Source organism: Cyprinus carpio, chromosome A7, assembly GCF_018340385.1.
Source record: "Cyprinus carpio isolate SPL01 chromosome A7, ASM1834038v1, whole genome shotgun sequence".
NCBI lineage: Eukaryota > Metazoa > Chordata > Actinopteri > Cypriniformes > Cyprinidae > Cyprinus > Cyprinus carpio.
The window spans coordinates 11409007-11426180 of record NC_056578.1 but is presented as its reverse complement, the minus strand read 5'-3'; the positions used below and the strand labels follow the sequence as shown (position 1 = coordinate 11426180).

The following is a 17174-nucleotide window of genomic DNA, read 5'->3' as shown; positions in this document are numbered from 1 at the left end:
GGTACAATTGAAAATTCTTGTTTTCTGTTTTAATATTTAAAAATATATATATATATAATTTATTGCTGTTAGGGTTGGGCGATATGACCAAAATCTTATTTCACGGAATGAGAAATTTTATTTCACGACAACGATATATATCTCGATATAGTTATTAAAAATAAGAAAAAGAAGCAAATTACAAACACGTTGAAATAACAGTAGGCTAGGTTTATTCAACATGTAGTAAGAAATATTACTGAAATTGAATAAAGTGTAAATAAAACACTGCACAGTCTTCACCGTATCGATCAAACTTGAACTGATTCTTATTAAAGATCCAAAAGTGATTCAGTCAAGTGCAGTGAGTGATTAACTTTAATAATGACAGACAGCAGCAGGTAAATTAGACTGCTGTCCCTTTAAGACCAACAGCACGGAGCCTTTATACTGATGCACATCCGGTTTTCACCCACCTGTTTACATTTATTTGACACATAACCGACTGTGTTTACATGAATACTTTGCACGACAAACTCTGTGTGTTTGACCATTCAAGCACAATAAAAAACACAGAGATCTGTTTTCGCGATCGCATGCTGTTGAGAGAGGGGCTTTTTTTAGTGTGCGCGCTTCGGCTGTGTGTCAGTCAGCACTACCTTACTAACTATTTTTAAGCAGTAATAAGGAGTTTATTGAGGCAAAAGTCATAGTTAAAGGGATAGTTCACCCAAAAATGAAAATTCTGTCATCATTTACTCATCTTCGTGTCGTTCCAAACCTGGATGACTTGCTTTCTTATGTTGAACATAAAAGAAGATATTTGGAAGATCAAACAGTTCGTGGTTCCCATAGACTTCCATAGTATTTTTTTTTTCCTACTATGGGAGTCAATGAGAACCACCAACCGTCTGATTACCAGCAATCTTCAAAATATCTTCTTTTATGTTCAACATAAGAAAGCAACTCATGCAGGTTTGGAATGACATGAGGGTGAGTAAATGATGACAGAATTTTCATTTTAGGGTGAACTATCCCTTTAATAGTTAATTAATAGCAAGAATTGGACCTTAAAATAAAGTGTGACTGAACAGTTTAAGGTTTAAAAGAACAGCATTTATTTCAAATATATATATATGTATGGGAAACAATGTAACAATGTAAAAGTCTTTTCTTTCACTTCAAAACAATTTAATGAATATTTGCTGAATAAAAGTATTATTTTTTTTTTAAAGTTGTCACTGAGAATGCAGTACACAGCTGTGTTGCTTTATGAATTGCATTCTGACAACATGTGAAATCCAGCTTGTGTAGCTGGAAGCAGTGGAAAGTTTCATGTCTTAATCTGGATTTTCAACCCTGAGAATTGGTTGAAAATATAAAAGAAAGTTAATCATGACCCTCTGTTTAATCTCTGTTTGGCTTTATATTGCATGATATACTAATTTTCTTTTTTCTCTGTCTCTAGGATCTGCATAGTCCAGTTCCGTTATGTGGGCAAGCGAAACATCAACCGGTATGCCTGATAGGGACTCAACAGCGACATGTTTCCATTTGAGAATTAACCACATTCAGATCACTCATATTTACATGAACCACAACTATCATGCTATCGTATTATCAAAGCCAGATTTTTACATTTCATTACCCACCCTGTGCTTTCAAATAAGCAGTGGTATTAAGATTAGCATTGCTTTGTCTGTGTGTGTTGTTTAGAAGCCTGGAGCCCTGGGTGTCGAAACTCTTCTCATCTGACAGGAAGTCTCAGACCATGCCGGTGCTGCGAGTTCGAGGAAGCCTAATGCAAGCAAAGCTGCAGCAGTTCAGCACTATGGACACCTCATTTACCCTGAACATGGGTAATCCGTGTACTCATGTTATGTTATTCCCTTTCATACTGGGAAAATTTGCATTATGCTACATGATTTTCATGGCTTTTCTGATTCTGTAATGATATATTATGCTATCCTACAAAACATAATGCAGTGTAACATACTGAAATGCAATGGACAAAATGAAACTGAAAAAATGTTTTTGAAATAAGTCTCTTAAGCTCACCAAGGCTGCATTTATTTGATCAAAAATATAATAAAGACAATAATATTGTGAAATATTATTATTACAATTTAAATAACCATTTTCTGTTTTGATATATAGTTTAAAATTTGTTTTATTCCAGTCACGGCAACTTTTTCAATGGCCATTACTCAAGTCATCATCACATGATCCTTCACAAATTATTCTAATATGTAGATTTCCTGCTCAAGAACCTTTTTATTATTATTATTATTTTTTTTTTTTTTTACATTATTATTATTATTATTATTATTATTTATTATTATTATTATTATTATTATTATTATTATTATTATTATATATTTACAGTTGTGCTGCTTTTTTTTTTTTTTTTGAGGAACCGAAACCAAAAAACAAAATTTTGTTGGAAATAAAAATCTTTTGTAACTGTAAATTTTGATCAATTTAATGCATCCTTGATTAATAAAAGTTTTTTTTTTTTTAAATCTATAAAATAAGTTCGTTTAGGAGAAAATATTCTAACATAAAAGATTACACACTTACTATAATCAACTATAGTCTTTAATTTCTTTTGGCATAGACCATTCTTTTAAAATATAATCTTATGACTATGAGATTAACACGAAAACTACAGAATTCTTTACAAACGTTTTGAGTGAAACCAGTTGTTTTCACTTTGCATTGTGATTTTAGCTTGTGTTTGTGTAATCTTGTATTTCAGCTGGAGGTGCTACAGAAGCAGAGACAAACCATCAGTCTCTGCTTGAGGGGAATATGTCGACAGAGGCCTGCCTCACCGTGCTGGATGTCCTCTCTCTCTTCACTCAGAGCTTCAAGGTAATCTGCGAAACTCAGTTATTCTTATCCTAATATTCATGATGAAGCAAAGCTTTTACTGTTTGGATACGCTGATTCTTTCATAAACTGATCCTGACAGAATCAACTGCTGGACAGTGATGGTCACAATGCTCTGATGACGAAGGTCTTTAACACGTACCTCACTTTATTAAAAGTCGGACAATCAGAAACAGCAATCAAACACATCTTTGCCTCTCTGCGAGCCTTTATCATCAAGGTGAGATCAATATTTTTCTTTAACAAACTTTAAAGCAATAGGTCTCTCAAAAAATGATAATTTACTCAACCTTCCCCACCTAGATGATAATGCAAAAGGTGCATTTTTAGCATACAGGTTTGGAACAAAGGATAATGATGAGTAATGAATGAGAATTGTTTTCATTTTTGGTAAACTATTGCTTTAAAGAATGACCACAATCTTCAGTTTTCAAGATGTTCCAGAATTTCCTACTTGAACATTAACGTGTTTGTGTTTCCATCTATATATTTTAGTTCCAGGTTCCCCTTTTTAAAGGCCGTATAACTCTGTGTGGTTCGCTGTGTTATGAAGTCTTGAAGTGCTGTATGTCTAAACTAAGTGTCCTACGTGGGGAAGCATCTGCCCTTCTTTACTTGCTCATGAGGAACAATTTTGAGTATACCAAGAGGAAAAGCTTCCTGCGCATGCACTTACAGGTATATAATAACAATTTCATACAGACATCTCTGTTTGATTAGCCACCTAATTAATCTAAGAAAGCTATTATTTCACCTTACTAAGCCTGTCAGTGTTTTTTTGTTGTTTTGCTGTTTTTTTTCCAACTAACACATACAAGTTATGAGACCCAACTGTATTTTACTTGGAAAACTGTTTTGTGCTTGCCAAATCTAACCTTTCTTTTTTTTCATTTTCATTTTGGCCATTACAAATCCTATCTTACTGTATGCCAGCACATGTCTTGGCCCATTTTTTAATTGTTCCTTGTCAACAGTCAACTGTTATGCAATACTTTGCAGTAAAAGATCATTTGGAAGTGTTATGTGGAACAATAAATTAATGCTTAAAAGTTAGGGCGAGGTTGCATATTTGAAGACTACGAGAGGTGATTAATGAGCTCGCACCACTGAGTCCAAGAGTAAGATGTTTTAATGGCCGTTAAAAACACATTACAGTTTTTGCTGCAAAAACCTAAACAACATTGTATAAGTGGAGATTATTTGCATGTTCTTAACATATGGTGAGCAATTAAAGAATGAGAAATATTTAATTTCACAGTCTATCTTTGTTTGTTTATTATTATAAGTTGCATAAATTTAAAATGCAATTATAGTCGTATTAACATTAAGGCAACATATCAAAAGTCATTTTGTAATTAGGCACTGAATGGAGCACAAATTAAAATGCCTTTCAGTCAATAGGATCGCTACCCATTTGGGACCCATTGGTCCACGACAAAGGCAAAAATGCAGCTGTCATCAGTCATCATGCTGTACAGTTCTGATATTTTTCGCTATAGACCTTAGTATAGCAATAGTGTTATGTCTTGCCCATTAGACTAATTTTACTGTGCATTTCTATAAATAAGTTTGTTTTTGCAGACTTGAGAGGATTGTAATTGATGGCAGGCATCACATAGAACTTAACCACTCACAAATGCAGCATTTATTTGATCAAAAATACAGTAATATTGTGAAATACTATTACAGTTTAGAATAACTGAATTCACAATGTTTTAGAGCTATCTGCAAAACTGTGTTTTTTTGCTTACACTTTACACTCCATGAAACCTATGAGGGCGTTCCTTTAGTTATTATAGAGGCAGTTTAGGCCTTGAGCACTTTTTGTAAATGAACTCCCTTTTCACACCTTCACTTTTAATTTGTACCTAACTTATAATGTCCAACAATAAATATAAGGGTACATTAGTAATGTGCATTGTCTTGTAAATAAACAACAAAAAGGTTTCCATTTTTAGTGTTATTTAAATGCCCACTAGAGAAAACCATGAATATACACTGTCATTTCCAAACAATCTCATACAAAATATCGTGTTTAGCAGCACTTAGAAATTACATTTTAGACATCTGTGAAATAAAATAGTTGACTCCTTTGTCTTGCCAGGGCAAATTTCATAGTTGGCAGTGTGTGTCTCTACACACAGTTAAATAATATTTTCATACTGGTTGCATTATTTTGTATAATACATTTGCATACATTTCCGCTTAATGGACAATAAAAATATGATGTTCATATGTTAGATTTATCTTGATTTTTCTTTTTCTTCACTCTTCTTTTCTCAAGTACACTTCTTAAAAATCAAGCATGACTTTAACTGTCAATGTTGTCCCCTTGGTTAATAAGTACACTAACCTGTGTCTGCTCTTGTGTGACCCAAGAAAGTTTGTGTTATGTTGCGTTGATAATTTGTCTTGGTTTCCTCTCTGACCATTAGATCATCATTGCTGTGAGCCAGCTAGTCGCTGATGTGGCGCTAACAGGCAGTTCACGTTTCCAGGAGTCACTGTCCATCATCAACAACTTTGCCAACAGTGATAAAGCCATGAAGGTGCAGTAGAAAATGCAAGCTTAAAAGAAGATTTAAATGCATATAAAGACTGTAAAAACCCTTTCACCTCTGGTTTTCAGACGTGATTTTTTTAGTAACAGTTTGTCAATAACTGCGGCACAGGATGCCATAATCTGTATTTGAATGATAGAGAGAGTGTGTGCATCTGCAGTGTGATACAAGAGACACGAAAGAAGCGCCGGCCTCAAATACCTGATGTGCAGTCATTATACTGCGTCATTATCGCAGAATAGACCATAGTCAGGTTAGATGTCATATTGAATTTAACACGGATGAAAACGAGGCTGTGAGGGATAGACTTGTGTTCTTTACAGTGGCACGCACTGTATAAAGGTCCTAGATTGTGTTTTCACAACTCAAAACTTTTTTTGGAAAGACGTTTCCTCAGCTGAACAATCATCATGTTGTTAGACAACATTACAATCCATTGAATGCACAGTACTTCTGTCCCTCGCAACCTCGTTTTCATTCCTGTCAAAAACTAAATATGCTGCTACCCTGACTGACGTCTATAAGAATCAAGCATCTCAGAGAGCCGTGTAATAAATGGCAGATGTCAAGTTCTGAGTACAGACAAGATAGTACTTTCAAAGTCACTGCAAAAGAACACAATCCCACAATACTTCCCCACCACTTTTTAAAACAAAGCCATTCACACAGACAGAACAGTCTTGAAAGACTTTTGTAAAAGTTCAGCTCTGTTAAAAGCATACAATGCAGTTTACGTGGCATTACACATAAGCCATTCTTCTGTGAGATGTAGAAAAAGCCACAAGACATGGCGTCAGAAAATTTTTGCTTTGATCAGGAATTTAAAAATAGCATAGAGGAATGTGACTTGTGCGAACAGCTGTAACATTTTCCAGGATCATTTTTGTTTGTGTATTTCTTAGTATAATTATTTTTGCTTCTCTTCGTAAACATTTGTTTACATTTTATAAAAGATAAAAACTATACGATCTATATGTCTTCCCAGACCACAGCATTTCCATCTGAAGTGAAGGGTCTGACGATGAGAATTCGTACGGTTTTGATGGCCACTGCTCAGATGCGTGAGCACAAAAAAGACCCAGAAATGCTGCTCGATCTTCAGTACAGTCTCGCCCGATCGTACGCCAGCACTCCAGAACTCAGGCGGACATGGCTGGACAGCATGGCACGAGCACACAGCAAGAATGGAGACTTTTCAGAGGTATGTTATTTTGAGCATGCGATGCAAAGTTGTTTTGTTGGTACAGGTGCATTGGAAAGGCTCCATGTCAACTTGTTTTAGAAACAACACATTCTAAATGGATGAAATTAGATGCTCTGTCGTGATGGCTGTAGGCAAATTTTAAGCCCTACCTCACCCTGAAGCTGTAAGTAAATCCTGAATATCATTATACACAGGTTACAGATCATATCAGCTGTATGGTGGAAATTTCAGAGGAAACACAATATTTGTTTTTCAGATGTTTATCATAATGTCATACATTGTTTCATTCAGTTTTCAATTTAATACCAATAAATTTGCATCAGTTCGCCAAAAATGTTTTCAGCACCCAATATTAGCTGAAAGTAGGGAAAAATAGATATGCCGTATAGATGCATGTATCTGGTTAATCTATAAATGGCACAATTTATTTCAAAAGATTTGGTTAGTAGGATTATTTGCATCTTTCATGTATTGTGCCATTCTTTTGCAATTTTTAGGTGTATTTTTCATGTGAAGATGATTTCACCTTTAGGGCACATATCTTTATATAGAAACAGAAAACTTTTGTTTTATATAAGTGTGACGAGTAGGGTGGGGCCGAGAACCGTGGGAACGGAGCGAGGCTGGTGGAGTAAATGATAATGAGCGACACCTACGCCACCCACCGGTCTCGAGTCCCACGGCTCTCAGCCCCGCCCTACTCGTCACAATATGATAATAGTAATAGTTTTATATATGATCCATTCAGCCACATACATGCTGCAAAGTTTCGGGAATGACATCCGGATATTTATGCGGGATTCACACTCGAAAGAGCAATGGACGGGACAAAAGTATACGTGAAAATGTATTCGCATTGGGGCTAGAGCACACTCACTAATTTCTGAAGCCCCCTCAGTATTTAATTCCTGAACCGGGGCTGGATAAATCTGTATTTGAGCAGTTTTCATTATCGGTAGCTCATATTTAGGCATGGAGTTTTATGTGGCTTTTATGTTCAAAGTTGGAAAAATGAGCAGGATATTTGTTAATTTCATCCATGAAAATCTCTATACAGTTAGATTAAACATTAATGTGCACAGGTTGATTTCATCTTATATGTGGATATTTGGTTTTATTTAGTGTCTCCGGTTTCTACAGCTCTGAGGTCGGGCACGCATCGGCACAAACATAAATGTGGCACAGTATTCAGTTGTCAGAAGCTCCAATTTTTTTTTTTTTATTTATAATTTTTTTTTTTTATAAAGTTTGTCTATGTAAATCCCTGTTCAAATACAAATATAAATATATTAAATACCAAATGCCATTTCTTTTTAAACCATCTGCTTCAATGTTTGATGTAATCATCTTACAGTCTAAGTGATCTAGTGATACATTTGATAAAATATATTTTATTTAACATTTTACTTTTATAGACGGCATTGAAAAAGCTGCTGTAGGAAAACGTTTAGTTTACTTTAAAGTTTGAAGTTTTTCTGACACTCATTCAACCAACTTTATGTCTACAGACAGGTAGAATCTCACAAGGGCACAATATATTTAGTCAGACTTGAATTCTTTATTGGGCTTTATGCACATGAGTTGTCTTTTGATGCATTTGATAAGTGTTTTATTTTTATTTGAAACGGAAGTATTTTCACGTTTCCCCATTTTTGTTTTGGACCGCCTGTTTTGGTATTTCTTTAAACAAAAACTTTAGCATCACATAAACCAGTTATATTTTATGACCATAATTAATGGCAAGCAACCCTCTGGAAACCACCTCCTGTTAGTAACGTTTAGGTTATCCTTTAAACAGTTTTTGTAAGAACACCTGTCTCTGAACACTGATCAATCCTTGATCAACAGTTCACAAGACACTTTCATTGCTGTTAACATTTCTGTTTACCAGATTTATGAATTATTTAATAATTGGGCTTAATCTGTTCCGTACTCTCCTGATATGTTTAGGTTAGCAGCACTGTTTAATTCTTCATGTAAATTTGTCCCCCACAGAATGAAAAACAGGAACTCAATTGGAGTAAAAGTCACTTCCTTGCCAGCATTCTCTTCTAGTTGCATGCAGGCAATACATCCAACAATGGAAAAGATTACATAACAGTAGTTCCTTGTTTGTTGGATCCCCTAAAACATATAAATAGGGATAGTCATAGGAATAGTTCACTCAAAAATGTAAATTTGCTGAGTATTTATTCACCCACAGGCTATCCAAGATGTAGAAGAGTTTGTTTCATCATCAGAACAGATTTGGAGAAATTTAGCATTACATCACTTGCTCAGCAATGGATCCTCTGCAGTGAATGGGTGCCGTCAGAATGAGCATTCAAACAGCTGATAAAAACATCACAATAGTCTACAAGTAATCCACACAATTCATTTATTGTGAATGAAAAGCTTAGTGTTTGTAAGAAACAAACTTCACATGTTAGCTGATGGACTGGAGTCGTGTGGATGATTTGTGGGTTATTGTGATGTTTTTATCAGCTGTTTGGACTCTTATTCTGACGGCACCCATTCACTGCAGAGGACCCATTGGTGAGCAAGTGATGTAATGCTAAATTTCTCCAAATCTGTTCTGATGAAGAAACAAACTCATCTACATCTTGGCTGGCCTGAGAGCAAATACATTTTCAGCAAATTTATATTTTTGAGTGAACTATACCTTTAAATCAGTTGGACATGGATGAGCTTAAGTTCAGTTCATTGTGTGTGAGATTTGTTTTCTTAGTGATGTGAACCTTATTTTCTCTGCTGTTGTATTTTCACAGGCTGCTATGTGTAATGTTCATGTTGCTGCATTGGTGGCAGAGTATTTGCACAGGAAAAGTAAGTTTGCAAAGGTTTCTTTACTTTCAACAATGTGTTCGTGTTCATTTATTTGGAACAAAGACATTCTTCCTTTGTGTGATTGTGTGTCCTATACATCAGCCGTAACTGTATTTTACACTGATCACTAAATTAGAATCAGAATGCATGTCTGGCCTAATATTACAATGATACATGAATTCATGCTTCGTTTTCATTTATAAATGAACAACACAAAAACAATAAATACCTGTGGCTCATGTAATTTCCCTCATTTTCCCCATGCAAATAATGGTCCTGCTCAGGACAAACACTTGACTATCCTAGCCCTAATTTGTGGTGCACAATGCAAATGACAATGCAAAGTCTCAGACAATGCGTCTCGAGTATTATGGAATGCATTTTAAACCTGTTTTTCTCTTCTGTTTTAATTTTAAATAAAGCATGCATTAGCAGAAATCTTTAAAATATTTGATCTTTTTTTAAAAACGGTTTTGCCAGTTAAATAGCAAATTAATTTTGTTAAATGCTAGCAGTTTAGAGGTTTGTGCCAGGATGTCGCAGGTCCCACAAATTTCCATAACTAGAAACCAAAGATGAAAATGGTATCGTTTATAGAACTGCTGTATGTTTCTCAGAAGTCATGTGTTGGTAACAGTGATGCAGTTATTTTGTAATCCTCATCATCAGCTTTTCATGAGTAATCTTTAATAATGCAATAGCTTATGCACCATGGCTATATTTTGATACACAAGAAAAAGGTGTGGTAAGATAAAAATGTTACATATTTTATTACATTACATGTCATTACATTTGATTTCAAAAGTCAAACCATCTTTGACGTCTTTATTTTAAAGAAGCATGGCACAAGCACATTTTTCAAGCAAAACAATTCATTTTATTAGGTTTAAATGATAAACCAACTACTGTCTGTAATTGTACTGTCTTGTACTTTTGATTCATATGTGTTATAAACAATATAAAGCGTTTTTGCTAATCTTGTGTTAATATAGTGGCATATTTTCCGTTATCTTATTGTTTCAGATCTGTTCCCAAGTGGACTGGCAGCTTTTAAGAAAATCACGCAGAACATTGACGAAGAAGGAGCAATGAAAGAAGACATAGGGATGCAAGATGTGTACTACACTGAGGTAAACAATACCAAAAGATCGAACCCCATAAAAGAGGAGTACTCCTATCAGGAGTATGTTTGACGAACGAGTCAAAAGATGCATCTGTGAAATGTCAGTTGTACATGTGTGACAGGATGTCCTGGTTGAGCAGTTGGAGGTATGTGTTGAGGGTCTGTGGAAAGCTGAGAGATTTGAGCTCATAACACACATTGCGAGACTCGTCATTCCCATTTATGAGAAACGGCATGAGTTTGAGGTAAGAAACACTGCTATGCTGATTGAGGAGATGTGCTCATTTTTCTTTGTCAAGTGCCAGTTGCCCAATTCTTTTCTTTCACAACTCCTTCCTCAATAACTAGACTCTTAGAAAGCACAAGCATACTCTGACCAGGCATGAAAGGATATTCGTATGGGTGGTGAGGGCATTATCAGTCATTATGAAAAGAGCCTTGATATATTTCACTTTCACTTCTCAGTTACTCTACGCCGTTCAGTTCACGTCCTCTACGTGTTAAAGAAAAAACCCAAACCACATCTAGGGACCAGAATATCATAGATTCTTAAGATTATAATTATTTTAGGATGATTTATATAGTGTTATAGTATTTATTACCTTTTTAGAAGTATTTGAAAATTTAAAAATAAAAAAATGTGTAATTTTATGTACTTTTTTCATTATTATTATTATTATTTATGTGTTTTAAGCTATGATTTAGCTAGTAGCCACTCAGAGCACCATAGCCAGCTCATAGCAATGCCTTGGCAAACACTTGCTAGCATTTGCACTGACATAAACCACACATTTTGTAAATGTAAAAATCCCTCTGTGAAGTAAATAAGAAACATCGTCCTCTGCCTTCTGTAGCCACTGTTTGGAAAGCCATTCGTAAACAAACTCTTCTACATGGAAAATTTCCCACAGTGCCAGCACTATCATGAAAAGTTTGACCCTTCCAGAAGGCTGTCTTTTGTTTAAAACCGTTTCCACCAACAGACACGCATGCAAATCTGGACTTTGAAGCTCTTGAGTTATCTCACTCGATTAAATAGTAACAAAGTTGTGTGACATTTATTGCATTGCTTTTTATGATATTTCTTTAAACTAAAATTTGTTAAGTGATTTGTCATGTTCTGTTATTGCCGTTAAATGTAAAAAAAAAAAAAAAACTGTTAAAAAGCTGGTCTATTTAATAAAGTATGCTAACAAATGTGAACAAATAAGAAAACCTGTGATTATTTTGTGCCTTTGCCTTGTGCAAATAAATGAACAACTCGCTAGTCATTAGTTAAACAGTTTTTTTGTGTTTAATTAGATTTCATTTCTTCCATTTGACTTTCCATTTCAATTTTTTAAATGACACCCATAAATTATGTATGAATATAGTGTTGTTATAATATTGACAATTTGTTGACATTTTTTCCAAGTAATTTCCATACCTTTGTCTTTAGATGTTTGAGTAAATGGCACCACAGTGTCGGACAGAAAGATTTATTTAAGATTATGCGTCATGAAAGAACACGTGTTTTTTTTAGCCTAAGCCAATTTACTCTGCTCTAATAAAGAGTCAGGTTCAGAGGAAAACTGTTTGCAAGAGACTTTAGAATATGTACATTTGCTAACAAAGACATCAGCATCCTAAGTTTACACACTTTTAAGTTGACATACAGTTGCAGACATGGTTCACTCCTCACATCTGACCTGTCATTTCCTGCTCTTGTTCCTAGTCTTTCTTTAGTCATCTCGTCAAAAAATGTGCTAAGACAAGCATGTTAAATTTGCACTTTTCACAATTCATATTTAGCAAGCCAAAGTTGACAGTTTCAAGCAAAAAGTAAAAAAAAAAAAAGCACATTTTACAGCACATCTCTAAACATCAGTGTGTGAAAATGACATGCTAGCAGTTCCAGCATCTCACACACTCCCTCACATTGCTGTTATTTCTCTCTTTCTCCTGCAGAAACTGAGGCGACTGTATGACACACTGCAGCGAGCTTATGCGAAGATATTAGAGGTGATAAAGTCTGGCCGACGTCTGCTGGGGACTTACTTTAGAGTCGCCTTTTATGGGCAGGTGGGTTCAAATGATAGCATACCAAGATTCTACATGCATAGCTTTGACCTGCTTTGTGTTACCACTTCCCAAAATTACTTCTCTGTGTAAAAAATTAATATCACGTATCGCTTGTATGACTGATATTGTACATATCAGACGTCAGTGTCTAGACATTGTCAGGGTTGTCTATTTTGTCATCGTCATTGTCAATTTTGGTCCATAAAATGATGGTTAAAATATGTTTTAAGAAGATAGCAAGTGTCACATCAAGCACATTTTTACACTGCTGTTCAAAAGTTTCGGATAGGTGAAATTTTTTTAATGTTTTTGAAGGAAGTATGCATTTATTTGATCAAAAATACAGTTAAAAAAAAACAATATTGTGATACAGTATATAGCCATATTGTGCAATTTAAAAGAACTGTTTTCTGTTGTAATATAATTTCAAATATATTTTATTTGTGTGATACAAAGCTGAATTTTCGGCATTACTCCAGTCTTCAGTGCCACATGATCTTTCAGAAATCATTCTGATATGCTTAATTACTGCTCAAGAAACATTTCTTATAATCAGTGTTGAAAATGGTTGCACTGCTTAATATTTTTCTGGAAATTGAGATACATTTGTCAGGATTCTTTGATGAAAAGTAATTAAAAAAATGACTATTTTTGGACCTCAGGGCTTCTTTGAAGAAGAGGATGGAAAAGAATACATCTACAAAGAGCAAAAGCTAACAGGTCTGCCTGAAATTTCCCTTCGGCTGACAAGTCTCTACGGAGAAAAGTTTGGAGCAGAGAATGTCAAAATCATCCAAGACTCTAACAAAGTAAGAAGACATAATGTTTCTATTAAACTCTCCAGCTTCCTGTATTGTGCTATGACCATGAACAGAAGCTCGTCTGAGTCATCGTGCAGGAAAGACTTGTTTATGTTGAGAACAAACAAACATCTAGCTTGCCGTCTTTGCATATTTTTGAGTATTTAAATTCAAAACTACTAGGCATTAACACCACCCCCCCACACACACACACACACACACACACTATTTTCTCAGTTTCATAGTAAACTCTGCCATCTCACTTTTTATAAATTAAAGTAACCACACATAAACTTGCTTATCTTACCCACAGGTTAACCAAAAAGAGCTGGACCCAAAGTTTGCCTACATTCAGGTCACATTTGTCAAGCCCTACTTTGATGAGAAAGAACTGGCAGAGAGGAAGACAGACTTTGAGAAGTGCCACAACATCCAGCGTTTTGTCTTTGAGACTCCATTCACACTAACAGGAAAGAAACAAGGTGTGGTTGAGGAACAGTGCAAGCGGCGAACGATTCTTACCAGTAAGTAAGCAGACAGCAGGAGGTCTGGCATTACTCCCAGTACATCGTAATCTTTGAAATCTGAACCATTTTTGCAACTCGTACATCAGCTCTGCATTGTGTACATGTCCACTTCACCTTTTAGTGCTTAAAGGAATAGTTCTTAAAGAAAAAATATAACTGCAGACTCACTTAAGCATTGTTTATTAGTTACCAACATTGTTCTCCACTTGGTATGAAATCATTCCTTGACAAAGGCTCCTTGTCTAATAAATGATTCTTAAGTGAGTGTGTAGGTATATTTTTTCTTTATTTATTTTGCCCCTTTAACTTGCACTTCTAAAAGGTGTGTGTATGTTTTATTACTTTATTGTTTAAAAGAATAGTTCACCCAAAAATTTGACTTTTCTGAAAATGTACTTCTGTATCAGGCTGTCTAAGATGTAGACAGAGTTTGTTTCTACATGGGAACAGATTTAGAGAAATTTAGCACTTGTTTACCAATATATCCTCTGCAGTGAATGGGTGCCGTCAGATTGAGAGTCCAAACAGCTGATAAAAACAATACAATAGTCCACAAGTAATCCACACCAGTCCAGTCCATCAGTTAATGTATTGTGATCAAATGACTGCATGTTTGTAAGAGACAAATTCATCATTAAGGTGTTTTTAACTTCAAACTGTTGCTTCTGGCCCCAAAAATAAATAAATAAATGAGTCCATAATAACGCTTCCTTCAATGAAAAAGTCCATCCTCTGTTTTCCTCTCAAATCACAATCCACCTACATATTTGTTTAGAACTGTGCTGGACGGTTTCCACTTGTGAACAGTGCTTGCTCTGTGCATATTTCTGTCCTGATTCAGATGAGACGACTTTTTCACTGGAGAAAGCAATGTTATGAATACAGGGGTCATATTTTAGCCTGAAGCAATGGTGTTTTAGTAACAGTAGCAAAAGTTAAGCGTTTTAAAACGAAAACACACTAGTGTAAACGGGGCCTTAAACACGTATCAGCCAAAAAAACCACAATGAATCTGTAAATGGTGGTTCGGTTGAAATTGCAAAACTCTGAAGCATTGCTATGGTTACCACTGTCAATAATTGCAATTTCTGAAGTGACAAAAAATTATCATTTATGATATTCACTCTCACATTTAAATGTGATTGTCACTTCTGGAGCTTACAGTGTGTATGTGGCCCTTATAGTGTGAACAGGCGAATGCTTGTAAACATTTACATGCTAGTTGCAGCATCCATCTTCATAACCCAAAGAAAATGGCATGTGTTAAATACTGTATAACGCTGGTTTAATAATTGATGAAACTAAGAAAAAACATTTTCAACGTACAATGGCAATGGCATGTTCCCCATGGGCCAACACGTGTCTATTCTGCAAACTGGCACGCACTTGTGTGGCAACTTTTGTGAGCAACTTCAAAATATCACTTAGATAAAGACTCTTTTCAGCCAGCTTCTTCAAACAATCAATATTGACAACAGCAGGTGTGTGTCAGTCATAGATGAAAAATGTGTAACGCCACTATCAGATCACGATCGTTGTCTTTTGTTTTGGTGATGTTTGTCAAAAGATTACTGTATTGTTGACCATGTGTGTGTTTTCATGTTATTTGTGTCTACAGCGGCCAGCTCATTTCCCTATGTAAAGAAGCGCATCGAGGTAGTGGGAGAAAAGCACTTGGAGCTGAAACCGATTGATGTCGCAATAGATGAGATGAAAGAGAGGAATGCTGAACTCATTACGCTCTGCTCTAAGCAGGAGGTTAACATGATCACACTTCAGCTCAAACTCCAAGGTTGTGTTAGTGTGCAGGTACTAGTATGCATTACACACTCCTTTAGGATCTTTTAGCACACTACCGTTAAAGAAATTATTACTTTTAAAAAGCAAGAAAGCATTAAATTGATCAAAAGTGACAGTAAAGAGATTTATATTACAAAAGACTTCATTTGAACCTTCTTTTCATCAAAGAATCCTGAAAATATGTATCATAGTTTCCACAAAATATTTAACCAATGTTTACAACATTGATATTAATATGAAATGTTTCTTGAGCGCTAAGATTTCTGTAGGATCATGTGACGCTGACTGGAGTAATGATGCAGAAAATTCAGCTTTGCCATCACAGGAATAAATTACATTTTAAAATATAATGAAATAAATGTAGAATAATGTTTACTGACTGAGAAAAAGAAACAGAACAAAGCATAATTTTAGGAACATCAAGATTTTTTATTATCTACAATGTATTAATACATCATGGTAGTATTATTTATACTGCCTTTAAGTTTAAACTGATTAAAATAATAAAGAAGTAGAGTTTTGTTTGTACGGTTACTTTTGAGGTTTTATTAAAAAAAGTAAATTGCTCATTAAAATGCAAGAAAACCATTTACAGAATATTTTGAAATGTTGTTTTTCTCTCCAATCTTGACTTCGGTGATTAAAAGACACATGCATGATTAAACCAACAAAATTACATGCAAGCAGAATTTCCCTTCATGCAAAACAAAATTCCTGTTAGCCTGTAACAGGAAAAATTTTTAATGATTATTTTTGGCAGTTTTGTTATAATGTGACCACATTTTGAGTATACTGAGCAGTCTTTTAATTGAAGGTGATTTGCAGGCAATCATTTCATGCATCTTATACTGTTTTTGGGCTTATAGGTGAACGCTGGTCCGATGGCCTACGCCCGAGCTTTCCTAGATGAATCTAAATCCGGGCAATCCAGTAAGAAAGTAAAGGAGCTCAAGGAAATATTCAGGTATGTGGTGTTCAGGTATGCAGGTATTACTTCTGCAGTTTGTTGAACTTAGAAAGGGAACAGATAACTATGTGGCTACATAACACGGAAAGGTATGGTTTGGTTAAACAACAGTTACATGGAAACCTGCAAACACACTTAGATACATGGTTTCTGAAGTAGGATATATGTGAAAAGTCTTTACAAATATCTGTAATTAATGCTTTCAGTGAGATTTTGCCTATAAACACAATTGGCTCATCTGATTGAAAACTTTAATTTCAAGAGAATAGTAACTACTAAAAATAGCTGAAGCTGAAGTCAGCCATGTTCAGGAAGCAACTGCAGGCCGTTTATTCAACAGCATGTATCAACTTGCCATGTTGCAGGAATGTATTAGTTATCATACCAGGACATCTCATTCTTGTAAATGGAATTTGTGTTTATAGCACTCTCGT

At 35.1% G+C, this 17174-nt stretch overlaps 1 protein-coding gene across 3 annotated transcripts in view; it reads left to right on the top strand.

Moving 5' to 3' along the window:
* LOC109070278 (dedicator of cytokinesis protein 11-like) overlaps nt 1-17174 on the top strand; it is a 67298-nt gene that overhangs the window by 44143 nt on the left and 5981 nt on the right. For all 3 annotated transcript variants that reach the window (XM_042759638.1, XM_042759637.1, XM_042759639.1), the window contains 15 exons: nt 1448-1495; nt 1696-1838; nt 2738-2853; nt 2954-3091; nt 3367-3549; nt 5307-5420; nt 6418-6633; nt 9405-9462; nt 10486-10592; nt 10708-10830; nt 12533-12646; nt 13309-13455; nt 13760-13970; nt 15592-15782; nt 16640-16737. In XM_042759638.1, the coding sequence (XP_042615572.1) occupies nt 1448-1495; nt 1696-1838; nt 2738-2853; nt 2954-3091; nt 3367-3549; nt 5307-5420; nt 6418-6633; nt 9405-9462; nt 10486-10592; nt 10708-10830; nt 12533-12646; nt 13309-13455; nt 13760-13970; nt 15592-15782; nt 16640-16737 (2007 nt within the window). The remainder of the gene's footprint in view (nt 1-1447; nt 1496-1695; nt 1839-2737; nt 2854-2953; nt 3092-3366; nt 3550-5306; nt 5421-6417; nt 6634-9404; nt 9463-10485; nt 10593-10707; nt 10831-12532; nt 12647-13308; nt 13456-13759; nt 13971-15591; nt 15783-16639; nt 16738-17174) is intronic.